General features: G+C 39.7%; 1 protein-coding gene across 7 annotated transcripts in view; it reads right to left on the reverse strand.

Annotated features, from left to right (window-relative positions):
- The window catches only part of LOC147098590 (adenosine kinase-like), a 256526-nt gene that overhangs the window by 209859 nt on the left and 32206 nt on the right, over positions 1 to 14461 (reverse strand). For all 7 annotated transcript variants that reach the window (XR_015074198.1, XM_085970459.1, XM_085970460.1 and 4 more), the window contains exon 3: positions 2440 to 2493. Coding sequence is in view for 6 of the 7 variants with exons in the window: in XM_085970459.1 (XP_085826585.1) it covers positions 2440 to 2493 (54 nt within the window). In the remaining variant the exon portion in view is untranslated. The remainder of the gene's footprint in view (positions 1 to 2439; positions 2494 to 14461) is intronic.

Here is a 14461-nt window from a genome sequence, read left to right on the forward strand (position 1 = left end):
GGAAATGGAAGAGGAGATTTGTAGACAAATCAGGGGGAAGAATAGGAACAACAAAATAATGGTTCTACAAGATTTCAATTGCACTGATTGGGACAAGGGAGTAAATGAAGAAAAGGGAATTGAATTCCAAAATTTGTGACGGACTACTTTCTGAAATAGTCTGTTTGTATGCCTACAGGGGGAGAGGCATTGCTGGATCCAGTTATGGCTAACAAAATAGGACAGGTAGATGACCTAAATATAGGCGAGTAGCACCAAGGAGTAGTGTCCATAATATGCTACGGTTTAAGATCCAAATAAAATAGGGAAAGGTTGATGCAAAAGCAAGGGCACCAGATTGAAACTGGGCAGATTTTACAGACATGAGGAGTGAGCTAACTGAGGTGAAGCTGAACGAGAAATTGGCACATAGGACTGTATTTTTTTTAAAAAGGAGATTGCAAAGTGGCAGAGTAAATATATACCATTAAAAATTAGACTACTTCAAGTTTCAGGATGCCATGGATAAATATAGAGGTAAGAAAGAAAATAAATTTGATGAGAGCAGATGGGGCCAATAGGCATGAATAAAATGACAAAAGAGATAACAGGAGAAAATAAGGAAGGCGTTTGAGAAGGATGAGGAAAGCAAGGCAGGAATATGAGGAGAAAATCTCAAAAAGTATTAAAAGTGAAGTATTCTACAAATATATCAGTAAAAAGAGAATTAGTGTGTGAGCCGTAATCCCTGAAAGAGGATAGTGCATAAGAGGAGGATAAATGGCAATCGGTGGGGATACTTAACAGGTACTTTGTTTCAGTGTTTACAGAAGAGAAGGATTTTAGGGAGGAGGTAAATCCTGATTTGGTTAAAAGCGGGATAAGTATTGGACAACTTAGTTCAGCTAATGAAGGACAAAGTGCTGAGACCTGACAGATTACATCCAAAGGAACTAGTCCATGGTAGAATAATCATACGTTTATATGTGGACTCTGGACAGAGCAGGCTTGATGGACCAAATGACTGCTTCTCATTCTGGACTTAATGTTCTTATGCAAAATGAAGAATCTCACTCATCAGAAATATCCAACTATTATACAAAGGATTGCGCCTTAAAGTCCATTAAGTGGATTTGTTCTTAATCTGTGTGTTCGGCAGTGAAAAATTGAAAAAGGTCAGCTACTATGTGTCAGTTTATGAAGATTATTTTATTTCAAACATTTCTGTTATGTGGCTTAGCAGAATTTATTTCAGTAAACATTCTAGAAAAAACAATTCTATAAATGATTTATTTTGAATGTAACTAACCCAAGGTTAAAAGCAAAAATACACCTTTATCTGTCACAAATATTTACCAGTGTTCTCACAAGCAACTCTTAAAAACGCAAGATTCAAAGTAAATTTTCGCTAACCAGGACTGACCGTCGGAGCAATGACTCCACAAAACACACTCTACCTCGCAGTTTTCCATGAGAGGGGAACAGAGCTATGCAATTCCTTCCCCTTGTTGCCTTAGCTCAGAAAGTCGCTTTTTTCCTCCATAATAATTTCCTGTATAAAAATATACTGTTTGTTTAAAAAAGTACTGCACTGTATATTATAGATATGATTAATAAACATTATTAAAGAAGTTGCTCTTTATGAGCACTGCTATCAAAATTATTTCTGAACAGTACGAACACAGAACCAGAGGTGCAGTGCCAAACGAATCATACATTGCATCAGGGTGACCTTCCAATTCCTCCAAAGTCAGATAACACCCTCTCCCCTCAGACCTGGGCAGAAATACAAAACTCAATTTAAAATAAAATACAATTACTCCTCTCTCAGAAGCAACTTTTTTTGTTCCAGATCTCTCTGTACAAACTCCCTATAGTTGTTTGGTACACCAACTCCCCCACATTATTCAGCATCTTAAAACTTATCTGCAGTCATCAAAGGCAGGCACAGTGGGCTGAGCACTAGGTTCTGCACAGTTACCAGATGTTGTTCCCCATACATAGAACTATGCAATATAATTCTAAACTCTAATATACATTAAGCCATGGTACAAACAGATCATATACCACAATAGAGGGGAGAGAAAAATTGACCATTGATCAGCACAACCAACTTGTGAACTCACTCCTCACTGGTAATGTGGCTAAGTTTACTTGACTATATAAAAGAACATATATTAGTGATGTTCGACTTTGCATTCCCTGTGCAACATTTTGAGGCAGAATGCAAAAGAACCACATTGAAATCCCTCTCAATGCAGTGGACTGTGATTATTGCCTCTTTAGGTCACTTGCAGTGGGTTCTGTATGAGTAACTAACAATAAGACCAGGTTCTGCAACTTATCCATTCAGTATCATTTGAGACATACCCAAGGGTACAACAGGACATTCCAAATTTTGAGGGAACGCATTGTTCACAGTTCAGTTACAATATTCAGATTCTGTAGTTAGTTACTTACAGTTCTTTGTGTTTCTCCTCAGCCAGGATCTGGTCATTTGTCTTCAGTCCATACCTTTAAATCAGAGTGAAGAAATCAAACATTATTGCACAAAACCATGCATCACTGACGGTTCTCATTTGTTTGAAACAAAAATCAAGCTGACATCCTCGGTTAAAATACCAAGTTTTTATTGACGGCAGAATGCATTTGCTTGTCAGGAAAAAATTAGTTCTTTCTGGCATAGCCAAATTCAGCAGGATACTACAAATTAAAAAGTTACATTTTTTTGCTTACTGACCCTTCCCCTCCTCAGCTACTTCAGATAAAGTTTATTTTACAAATTAGCAAATTGAAGTGTCCCTTGTCTGGACAGGGGAGGTGTTTATCACATCACAGAAGGAGGCCATTCGGCCCATCATTCCTGTGCCAGCTCTCTGAAAGAGCTACCAATTAGTCCCAGTCCCTGCTCTTTTCCCCCCCAGCCTTGCAATTTTTTCCTTTTTAAGTATATATATCTATTAGGGTTCTCACTCCTTGTTGCTACTAAGTCACCCTTGTATGAAAGGACACACCTTTCTCCCCTCTAACTGTATCAGAACAAAAGCTGCCAGCATGCATTGACTGGGCTCACAGGTTCACTTCAGTGAGGTACCAGAGAGAGCAGTAAGTGCCCATGAACCATATCCCAATATGCCAGCAGTCCAAGCTTCTTTGTCTATTCTCTTATCCCCATACACTGTGTCTTGTGTATGTATATTTTATTATTTCTTTGATTTCTCTCATTATGCCTCATACGAATATCACATCTCCTATTTAACCATCTTCTGGTCTCCACTTCAGCAATTAACAGTTATTCTATCTCCACACCCCTCCTAATATGACTCTCATTTTTCATACACTAGAGCAGAAAACTGGGATAAAAATATTATGGTTCATTTATAGGTCCAAATGAAACAGTAAAATTAGTACTTATTGATTCCCTCCTATCTAGTGCATACAAAGTTCAATTTACAGAGTATCAGCTGTGGTTCAGTTGGTAGCACCCTCGCCTCGAAGTCAGAAGGTTGTGGGTTTCATGTCCCACTCCAGGGACTTGAGCACATAAATCTAGGCCGTCACTCCAGTGCAGTACTGAGGGAGTGCTGCACTGTCGGAGGTGCGTCTTTCGGATGAGACGTTAAACCGAGGCCCTGTCTGCTCTCTCAGATGGATGTAAAAGATCCCATGGCACTATTTCAAAGAAGAGCAGGGTGTTATCTCAGGTGTCCTGGCCAATATTTATCCCTCAATCAACATCACTACAACAGATTATCTGGTCATTATCACATTGCTGTTTGTGGGAGCTTGCTGTACGCAAATTGGCTGCCACCTTTCCTCCATTACAACAGTGCGTAAAGCACTTCGGTCCAGTGGTCATGAAAGGTGCTATATAAATGCAAGTCTTCCTTTTTCTTTTTACAAAATGACACTGTCCCAAAAATCTAAGCAGGAACAGCACATCTCAATAAAGAAGCATTCACTTTCACTGCACTAAGGACAATAAAGCTTTGTTAAATAGAAGTGCTGGTTCAGAATTTACAACCATATTTAACTCTGTTGATAACAGACTTTCAAATGAGCAACAACTATTTTTTAATAAATTGAACACACAGGACACAATCTTCTTTAGGCTATATCAACAAACACAAGGTTTGCAAGTATGCTATTTTAATGACCACTGATAATATCTCTCATTGTATTCAGCATAAAATCCTTAATAGATCTGTGGAATACTTCTTAAGTGATTAAACTATGTGTAAATTAGATTGTGTAATGCTTCCTTTATGAATGTGTAATTACAAAGAGTTTACAGGAAACAAACTCCAACAGAACCATAAACTGTCATCAACGAAAGGTCATCGACCTGAAACGTTAACTCTGTTTCTCTCTCTACAGATGCTGCCTGACCTGCTGAGTATTTCCAGCATTTTGTTTTTATTTCAGATTTCCAGCATCCGCAGTATTTTTCTTTTGCATAAACTGTCAGTGTTAATTTAAGAAATAATTGGAAGGTCACACCAGAAATCTTTGGAAGGGGTCCTTGTATAAAAAGTGTACAACTCTCACGATATTTTTCAGCTATTTGAGTGAACAGTGGTATGTCCTAAAAATAAGCCGACTACTTTCTGCCATAAAAATAACTTCTGGAGAAGTCCACATTGAAACCCACTTCCAAGTATTTGGAGAACTATCTATTCATATAGCCATCAGTTTTCCTCTTCCTCACTGGACTTGTACCTTCTGGTTCATCTCTATGCACTCAACATAATATATGTACAATACTGCAAATGTAATATTGACATTCTGCAAGGTTTAAAACATCCAGGATGATTGTAAACTACATATAGTCTGTTCTTCCAAGTTATCAGCAATAGCAAAGCCTTTTACAGAAACATTTCTGAAGTAATGTTGCATTGATTGAGCTAGTGTGAAGATCCTTCCCCAATTGACAAGTGTGCAATCAGACACTTGGCAACTAGGCTGAGCGGGGAGAAAGAGAAAACATAAACCAAGCCCTTCACCAATAAGGCAAAGAAAACTGATGGGCGAGTTCTCACGAGCCACACAGCCAACTCAAAAGCAGTATTGGTAGAAGCTCTACAGTACACCATCTACAATCTTCTCAGCTGGAGAACAGTGCAGCTTCTATTGCCTTGTTCACTTTCCACCCTCCTCTATCATTTCAGAATAGAAAACATTCAAAAATCAAAAGAACTGTCTCCAGATGTTGAATCTTGTACTTTACCTGGCCCCATTGAAAACCTCAAATTTGTAACAACTTCGTCTGGAATATTTCTCTCCCGACAAAACCCAAATTGATATGCTAACCTGGACAGTTAAAGTAATGGCAGATCATTTTTGGAAAATAGAATACATGACTTCACCTTCTATGATATTTTAAGCCATTAGGTACAAAGTGGAATACTTCTCGTCAGTGCCCACTTTTTGCTGCGAGCTGTTCACAAATAGCCAGTGTCCTTCGCCATTCTGGGATCAAGACACTTGTAAATTGCAGCTAACAGGAGAATTTCTCGCGCTGATTAATTTTTGTATTTAGCACAAGAACCTCACATGAGGTGGTCAAAGATTTCTCCCAACTCATAACCATTAGTCTACTTATAGTACTGTCAACATTGAGATGTTAAGTATGGCTGTACAAAAAGAATCTGTCTTGCATCGTGATAACTGCTTGGTCGGCTTTGGGACTCATCAAGTAAAGAAAAATAAACAGTAAAAACTATGATTGTAGAAAATTTCAACTTTCAGGAGTCACTTTCCAACTACAGGTAAAATTCTCCACTCCCACTAGGAAAAAAGAAAATTAGATTTTCCCCCAGTTCAATTCTTCCAATGTGCTTGTCAGCAGAAGCATATGTTCTGCAGTGTTGAAGCCTATTTATCCAATTATTAGGCTAAACATACAAACCACAACCCACTGCAGCAGGTGATGCCCAGCACTGAGCAGAATTATGAAGCACCAAAAATAATTGCCCCTAACAAAACTGGCACTGCCCTTTTCTTTGTGTTTAATATTATGACATTGTTCACTCTGGCACTTAGTAAGCATGATTTGTAACAGTTATCAAGTGAAACTATCCAATTTAGCCCAGATTTTGCGGTGAGCAGCGAAGGAATGGCCTTTGCCATTCACCTTGCGTACAATTGCACAGAGATTTTTCGCGGGCTTGTCAGCGGAGATTTCTAGTTTTCGGGTATCTAATCCACTGCGGCGCCCTCTACAGGGGATGTGTGGCGCCTGTGAGCAGATCAAGCAGCAGGGAGGCTCTTCAACCAATCAGATTGAAGAATCCTCACAGAGCCATTCAAACTGCAAAGCAGGAAGTAAAAAAAAAAACCAGGAAATATAAATTACATGTAAATAATTTGTACAGGAAACAAAATAAAGATTGAGAAATACACATGGGATAAAGGGAGAGACATTAAAAAGAAAAAAACATAAAATATATTTTTTAATGTTTAATTTTTCTAAAAATCTGCAACATTAATTTTCTTCTGAGGGAATGAGACTCCACACTTGTAAAATTAAATTTTATGGGCCAGAAGGGCTATTCAGCAGTAATTATCACTTATTATGCCATTAAAGACTCCGTTACTTCTGATTATACAAGCCCTAACTTCTTCATCTGTCTATAGAGCGAGAATAGTGGGTAATTAGCTAAAGTTAACGTCATTACAGTGAGCTATCTGCGGATTCCATCAGCGAAGACTACAACAGTGCAGCGTGTGGAGGAGCAGGACATCACTGACAGCAACTTCCATATTTCCACGTTTAACTGCGCATGTTCAGACACCAGAAGTTGCTGCCAGTTTTTACCCAGTAGCACTGACAGCCTTGCCATCATCTGTACAGCAAAATCCGGGCCAATCTGTCGCAAACACAAATATAAACTCAATGTCCAAAAATACATGAAAGAAATATTTTCACACATTCAATTTAGTAAAAATCGCTATGTATATTTTGAGGTTTGAAAACCTTAGAAAGTACTGAAACAAACACAAGAATTAATATTTAAAAAAGAAAATACTGCAGATGCTGGAAATCTGAAATAAAAACAGAAAATGCTGGAGACAAGAATATGATCAATTTATAAATTGTTTTTGTCTCTACAATGGTCGAGCAATGCTCTTCTGTGATCAGCATTTCAGCACAAGTAAACAACAAAACCTATATAGATAAACACCGAAGACCTAGTGTCTCAATAATTATTAACTGGCGAAGGGAAAACTGCACGTCAACACCAGTGCTCTGCATTGCTAAATAAAAGGTGAGACAGCAACAACAATCATCCAGCCGTTTTAAAGTATCTTTTTTAGAAACATTTCTGCAACTATCATTTTTCAATATGTAATGTATGCATTTACATCCAATTTTGTGTGTCTCCAACTTTTTAAAAAAATTTGTTCATGGGATGTGGACGTCGCTGGCAAGGCCAGCATTTATTGCCCATCCCTAATTGCCCTCGAGAAGGTGGTGGTGAGCCGCCTTCTTGAACCGCTGCAGTCTGTGAGGTGAAGGTACTCCCACAGTGGGAGTTCCAGGATTTTGACCCAGCAACAATGAAGGAACTGCGATATATTTCCAAGTCAGGATGGTGTGTGATTGGAAGGGAACTGGCATGTGGTGGTGTTCCCATGCGCCTGCTGCCCTTGTCCTTCTAGGTGGTAGAGGTCGCGGGTTTGGGAAGTGCTCAGTTTGGGTTCCACAAGAACCACTCAGCTCCAGACCTCACTGCAACCTTAGTCCAAACATGGACAAAAGAGCTGAATTCCAGAGGTGAGGTGAGAGTAACTGCCCTTGACATCAAGGCAGCATTTGACGGAGTATGGCACCAGGGAGCCCTAGTAAAATTGAAGTCAATGGGAATCAGGGGGAAAACTCTCCACTGGCTAGAGTCATGCCTAGCACAAAGGAAGATGGTGTGGTTGTTGGAGGCCCAGGATATCACTGCAGGAGTTTCTCAGGGCAGTATCCGAGGCCCAACCATCTTCAGCTGCTTCATCAATTACCTTCCCTCCAACATAAGGTCAGAAGTGGGGATGTTTGCTGATGATTGTACAATGTTTTGCTCCATTTGCAACTCCTCAGCTAATGAAGCAGGCCATGCCCATATGCAGCGAGACCTAGATGACATTCAGGCTTGGGCAGGTAAGTGACAAGTAACATTAGCGCCACACAAGAGCCAGGCAATGGCCATCTCCAACGAGAGAGAGTCTAGCCACCTCTCCTTAACATTCAACAGCATTACCATCATCGAATCCCCCATCATCAACATCCATGGGGTCACCATTGACCAAAAACTTAACTGGACCAGCCACATATATACTGTGGCTACTAGAGCAAGGTCAGAGGCTAGGTATTTTGCAGCAAGTAACTCCCCTCCTGTCTCCCCAAAGCCTTTCCACTTTCTACAAGGCACAAGTAAGGAGTGTGATGGAATACTCTCCACTTGCCTGGATGAGTGCAGCTCCAACAACACTAAAGCAGCTCGACACCATCCAGGACAAAGCAGCCCGCTTGATTGGCACCCTATCCACCACCTCAAACAATCACTCCCTCCACCACCGGCGTACCGTGGCTGCAGTGTGTACCATCTACAAGATGCACTGCAGCAACTCGCCAAGGCTTCTTCGGCAGCATCTCCCAAACCCACGACCTCTACCACCTAGAAGGACAAGGGCAGCAGGCGCATGGGAACACCATCACCTCCAAGTTCCCCTCCAAGTCACACACCATCCTGACTTAGAAATATATCACCATTCCTTCATCATCGCTGGGTCAAAATCCTGGAACTTCCGACCTAACAGCATTGTGGGAGCACCTTCACCACATGGACTGCAGCGGTTCAAGAAACCGGCTCACCACCACCTTCTCAAGGGCAATTAGGGATGGGCAATAAATGCTGGCTTTGCCAGCGATGCCCACATCCTGTTAATGAATTTTTTTTAATGCTTTATAGAGGAAGAGAATTGATATCAAGACACAGAGAACCATTAGGGTGACTGAATGTTTGGTCAAAAAAATTAAATTTAAGAAGGTTTTAAAGAAGTGGACAAGCAGAGAGGTTTAGGAAGTGACTTGCAGCCAGTGGGGCTGAGACTGAATGTTCTGCCACCAGTGATGGAGCAGAGGCAAGAGGGTTGCACAAAGCACTCAGTCAAAAATCTGCAGCGTGCAGGAGTTGATTGCAAATATGGAGCAGGGCGAGGTCTTTAAACTTATTTTTTGTAAAAAAAAGTCGTGTTTTAACTTGAAATAATACTGCAGATCAACCTTTTCTGCTCGGTACCTTACATACCTCTCATTCATCTACAGGTCTCAGATTTTAATCTAGCTTTCAGGACAATAATATTGTTTTGAACACTCATTTGGTTGTGAAGGGGGAAAGCTAAGTGATGCAGTAAACTGTTTTAAAAATAGGAGGAAGCTCCACTCGCTGGAACTCGCTTCCTAAACCCCTCTGCATTTCCACTTCTTTAAAACCTTCTTGAAATTAATTTTTTTGACCAAATTTTCAGTCACCCCTCCTAATTGTTCTCTCCATGACTTGATACCAATTCTCATCCTGTAAAATAGATTTAGAAAGTTGAAGGCTCTGAACACAAGTGCTGCAAACAAATTCAAAACATTTTGGATTTTCAAAACTCCACCCAAAGCATTCAAAAAGTAAATGGTTAATCTCCTTCAAAGCTGAAATGTTAGTCAACTGAATGTGTGCGTGTGTGTGAGAGCCAAGCCTGATCCTGTTCCCATCTGTTCTCATTTCCAGGAGAGTGATTAGATAATGATTAAAAAAGGGAACACTGGTTATAATTTTTTCCTATCTCAGGGACTGTATATTTCAATTAGTAAGGTGAGTGGTGACAGAAGTCAATGTTTACAACTTGGCAACAATACAATCACTGTCCACATACCTGGCCAAGGCTCATAATACAAAAAAAAAGTGATGGAAATAAAAACGAATGTGCAAGGAAACGTACTTTGACAATTGGGATTTTAAACTATGTACCACTGTTGCATGAATCAAAGGCTGATATCTTCCATTTGACCATCTTGTTTAAAACATGACAATCATTTGAAACAGTTTGTATTTTTAAGAGACTGAAAAGCAAAGATGTAACAGCAAGCAGAAGGATAGTATACTCAATTTTTAATGAATAGACATTTAGCTATACAAATCTCGTCATGGTCACTGGCACAATCAGAACTGAGGGGAATGGTTAACGTTTTGTTTATTACAAACATGCTCATTCATGAAAATTTCATATGCAATTTAGAATGACAATGCTGCAGTCTCCCATTCTGACCTTTAAAAACAGAATCAAAATTAATAAAAATTCAAAACCCCTGTCTCACACTATGAACTACATATATAAACAAAACACAGTGTGTGAAAATGCTCTCCCAATTGCCAATGTTTTCGATCGCCTGGGGGGGGGGGGGGGGGGGGGGGGGGGGGGGAGGGAGGAATTTTCCAGACTACTTGTCCCTTACTGGCCCTGTATTTTTGCCTCTCCCAGGTGATTACGTTTCTGCAGGGAGGTGGGAGGGGTGAAGGAAGTGGTTAGTCATGATGCTCCAGCCATCATGTGTGGGGCAGATTTGATTTCATATGTTTGTATGTCAGGTGAAATTCCATTAGTCAAGAGGAGCTCAAGCCTTAAATAGCTGTGACAAACAGGTCCTCAAGAGTAGTGTACGCTTTGATTGTACACAAGCTTTGGATCTACCTGAACATAGCATTGTTGTTAAATTTTATCAAATGCATTTACCAAAACTAAAAATGACATATGCTTCACGCACTTATGGAATATTTCATATGCATTACTTACATAAAAAAATTTTAAATGCACAGCTTAAGATTTATTCCAGCACAGTTGAAAATGTAAAACCAAAATTGAGGGGGTTGGGATTTTGTATAATGGCTACAGCTTAATACAGTTTTCCTTTTAAACATGTGAGGAATTTACAACTTTCCATAAATTCATGTGTACAATATTAAAAACAAAGTTATTTCACAGGCTATAATGAGAATACATCAAGATAGTCCCTCCCTTCAGAAAGGGAATCTAAATCAGCAATATGCCGAGAAAATTCCACTGAATGATAACAATGCAATTTCCTAACAGTTGCTTAGTAAATCAGTAAATTAGAAATCTGCAGTTAACACTTCAAATAGCAGTTCAATAACTACAACCTGAACAATCCACTCACAAACTGAAGCATTTTAAAATTACCTCAGTGACCTTTCTTCATAATTGATATATATGTCAAGTTAAATGACCTTTATAACCTTATTGTCTATTTATCATTATTTTTTTCTTTGCAGCAGAAACTAAAAGAATTTCACAGCAGAGATTCCCAAGAGAAAACAAGACACGATGAAGCATATACCGTAGTATGCTTGGGTAAAAGATATCTCTGTAGCTATTGTAAATTCCATTTCACATCAGGAAGTACAATTAAAACCAGGAGACGAGTTGTTCTGAATTCCTCCTCATTAATTCCATTAATTCTCTGCTTACACTCAATTTTAAATTGCAGCTTTACAAAATAAATGTGTCATGTGGTAATCCTTCCGAATGAAAACAAAATAGGCAACTCCTCAGTTTCTTTCAACCAAAACATTTTTGAGGTTACAAACTTACAAAGAGGATGAGAAAAGCCCTTCAGAAGACCCATCAATGTTTGCCCAATCAACTAGACAGCCTCGGGCACTATTTGCAGCCTCAAGGGATAGGCAGTACAAAGTTCTTTAAAAAAAATTGGAACCAATTTCAGGAAAAACTTCACAGCCTCCTATAAGACAATCAAGCAAGTTCCAGGAGACCAAGACTCATTAATCAGTAAACATATCCAATCACTACATGCCGCAATATCCTTCCCACTCAGTCATTTATCAAGTGCTTTTTTAAAAGTACTTTAGCATCCCCACATTTATTGCATCAGGCAGTAGCCTATTCCAGAGGGTGACAACCTTCAAACAAGAAATACTTATGACCATTTAATCTGACTCTACCTATGCAATCTAAAGGTATAGCACTTATTCCTACTATCACTATGCCTTTGATTATCTTACCTAAATCCACAACATGTAATCCTTTCATGTTTTTAAACGCCTCCCTGTATTTACTTTTCCCCAAAGTCTTACCACAATTATTTCTGCTGTGGTATTTTCGATCACTCTCATGGGCAAGTCCCATACCTTCAAGTGTGGTGTTCCTTGTCTTGAGATTTAGGTAAGCTTTCAGTAACAGACTCAGGAAAAGAACAGCAAACTCTGTCTGGTAATTGTTTATAACTACTGGGCTTATTCTACGCCTCGATAAGATCTTACTCCAATTATTGCAGGTGGCAGAGCATTATATCAGAATTCCTTTTAAGTTTAAAATTTCAGATTTTATAAGATGAACAACTAAGTCATATGGATGGTGTCTCCCACTGAATCAACAGATGAGTCTCAGTTGTTATGGGTGCGCTGATGGGAGAAGAGGCCAAACATGGACGCACATGTAGGGTATATCGCATTGAAAGCCAGATGAGACGGATAGATGAACCGTCTTCCGTGCCAGACACTTGGCAGCCAGATCTCGCAACCTCAAATTCATTCAAACCATCCATGGAAATATTCTGCCACCTTGGTCTGTTGGTGGTTGTGCTTTCCTAATTGGGGTTAATGTTCCAATTTTTAAGGTGACTTTTAGTGTCGCACTATAGCAGTTCAACTATCCATCTCTGCTGCTATATCTGGACTGCAGCTCACCGTAGAAGGCGGCTTTGGGAATTGTATAAATTAGGCATGCGAACAGCATGTCCAGACCAATGCAATTTGACCTTTTTGACTGTGGCCTCAATTTCAATTATATTGCAGCACTGGAGGACATCCGTGTTAGGCACTCTGTCCTGCCACTTAATGCCAGTGATGTGTTGTAGACATCACAAGCGGAAATGGTCACGTTGCTTGATGTGACAGTGGTACCAGATCCACAACTCTAATCCATGCAGTAGGTTGGTAAAGACAACCATTTGGTGTAGAATGACTTTTGTTGACAGACTAACCTCTCATTTCTGCCAGAGTCTCTGTTCGAGTTTGCCAAACACAGAGCTAGCCCTGTCAATCCAGTAACACTGTTGACGGTTATGCCATGCTGCAAGAGACACTACCAAGGTAGCAGAATTTGTCGGTGACCTTAAGTGGTACGTTATTGATAGTAACCACGGGAGGTGTGACTGGAAGGCCAGATATGAGCTGGACTATGACTTCAGTCTTTTGTCTGATAATGCGCCTGTGAAGCGCCTTGGGAAGTTTTACTACGTTAAAGGCGCTACATAAATAAGTTGTTGTTTACAAAGTTGATTGCAAGGCCAAAATGATGTGCCGCCCAAGCAAAGCAGCAGCAGCTGAATGTCTTTGCGAGTGTGGGCGAGTAACGCGCAATCATCGGCAAAATCACGTTGAACGATTATCTACAAGTGTTTCGTTATTACATGCAGCCGACGATGGTTGAAGATGCTGCCATCAGTTTGCTATCAAATATAGATTCTCCCATCACAATTCTTGAATGCTTCAAGCAGTACCGCAGGAAACAGTATGCTGAACAAGTTTGGGGCATCCTTGTTTGATGCCGTTAGTGACGACAGATAATGCTGGCAAACGACCATGATCTTTTACTTGAGTCATCATATCAACGTGCAATTGCTGAACAACATTCACATATCTGCCAGGGAACCCGAACTTCAGACGCATCGCCCACAGTGCATCACAATTCACAGAATCGAATGCAGTTGTACAACAGTCATAGTCAACAACCTTCTACCTCACTTCTCAATTCGACAAAATAATAAAAAGATTGAAATCATAAGAACAAGCTAAGTTTTGGTAAATAACTTGAAACTGTGTTTCTTTTCCAAAAATTTCTTACCACTAATGGCCCTGAATTTCTGTGGCGGTCCCAATCTCCTGCCCTAACTTCAGTGCGGGATTGGCAGAATCCCTGGTGAAATGGTGTAAACAACTGAAAACAGCCATTTAGCTGAGGTTCCCAAAGCTTTAAAGGGAGATCAGAACAACCCTACAAAAATTCAGGGCCAATTCATTCAAATTGTTTCTTGGAAATTCAGACCAGTTTTTCCTCTCTGTGGTTTTAAATTGAACCACATAAATCTTCAGATTTAAACAGAACAGTGCTTTCATAACTCAAAAGTTTAAACTTCCACATTTAAAATGGGCAGTCACTTATATCGGCCAAAAAGCAAAAACCTTTATCCATTTGCATTAATTTCAAAATTACCAATTATAGCCTCTTAAGAACCGCATTTACTTCAGGCAGAAACAGCAGTGCTTACTCACTGGTTCACACCTCATTTGGGTGCAAGAATGCAAAAACAAACAGAAGTAAGTAACACCTGGTTAAGGTGTACTGAATGTAATAAAAGAGCCTCATTGAGGCAGACTTCATTTTAATATTTTTGGATGAGAAT

Source organism: Somniosus microcephalus, chromosome 29 (assembly GCF_052327205.1).
Source record: "Somniosus microcephalus isolate GS21.2 chromosome 29, FLI_Smic_1.0, whole genome shotgun sequence".
In the NCBI taxonomy this organism is placed as follows: Eukaryota; Metazoa; Chordata; class Chondrichthyes; order Squaliformes; family Somniosidae; genus Somniosus; species Somniosus microcephalus.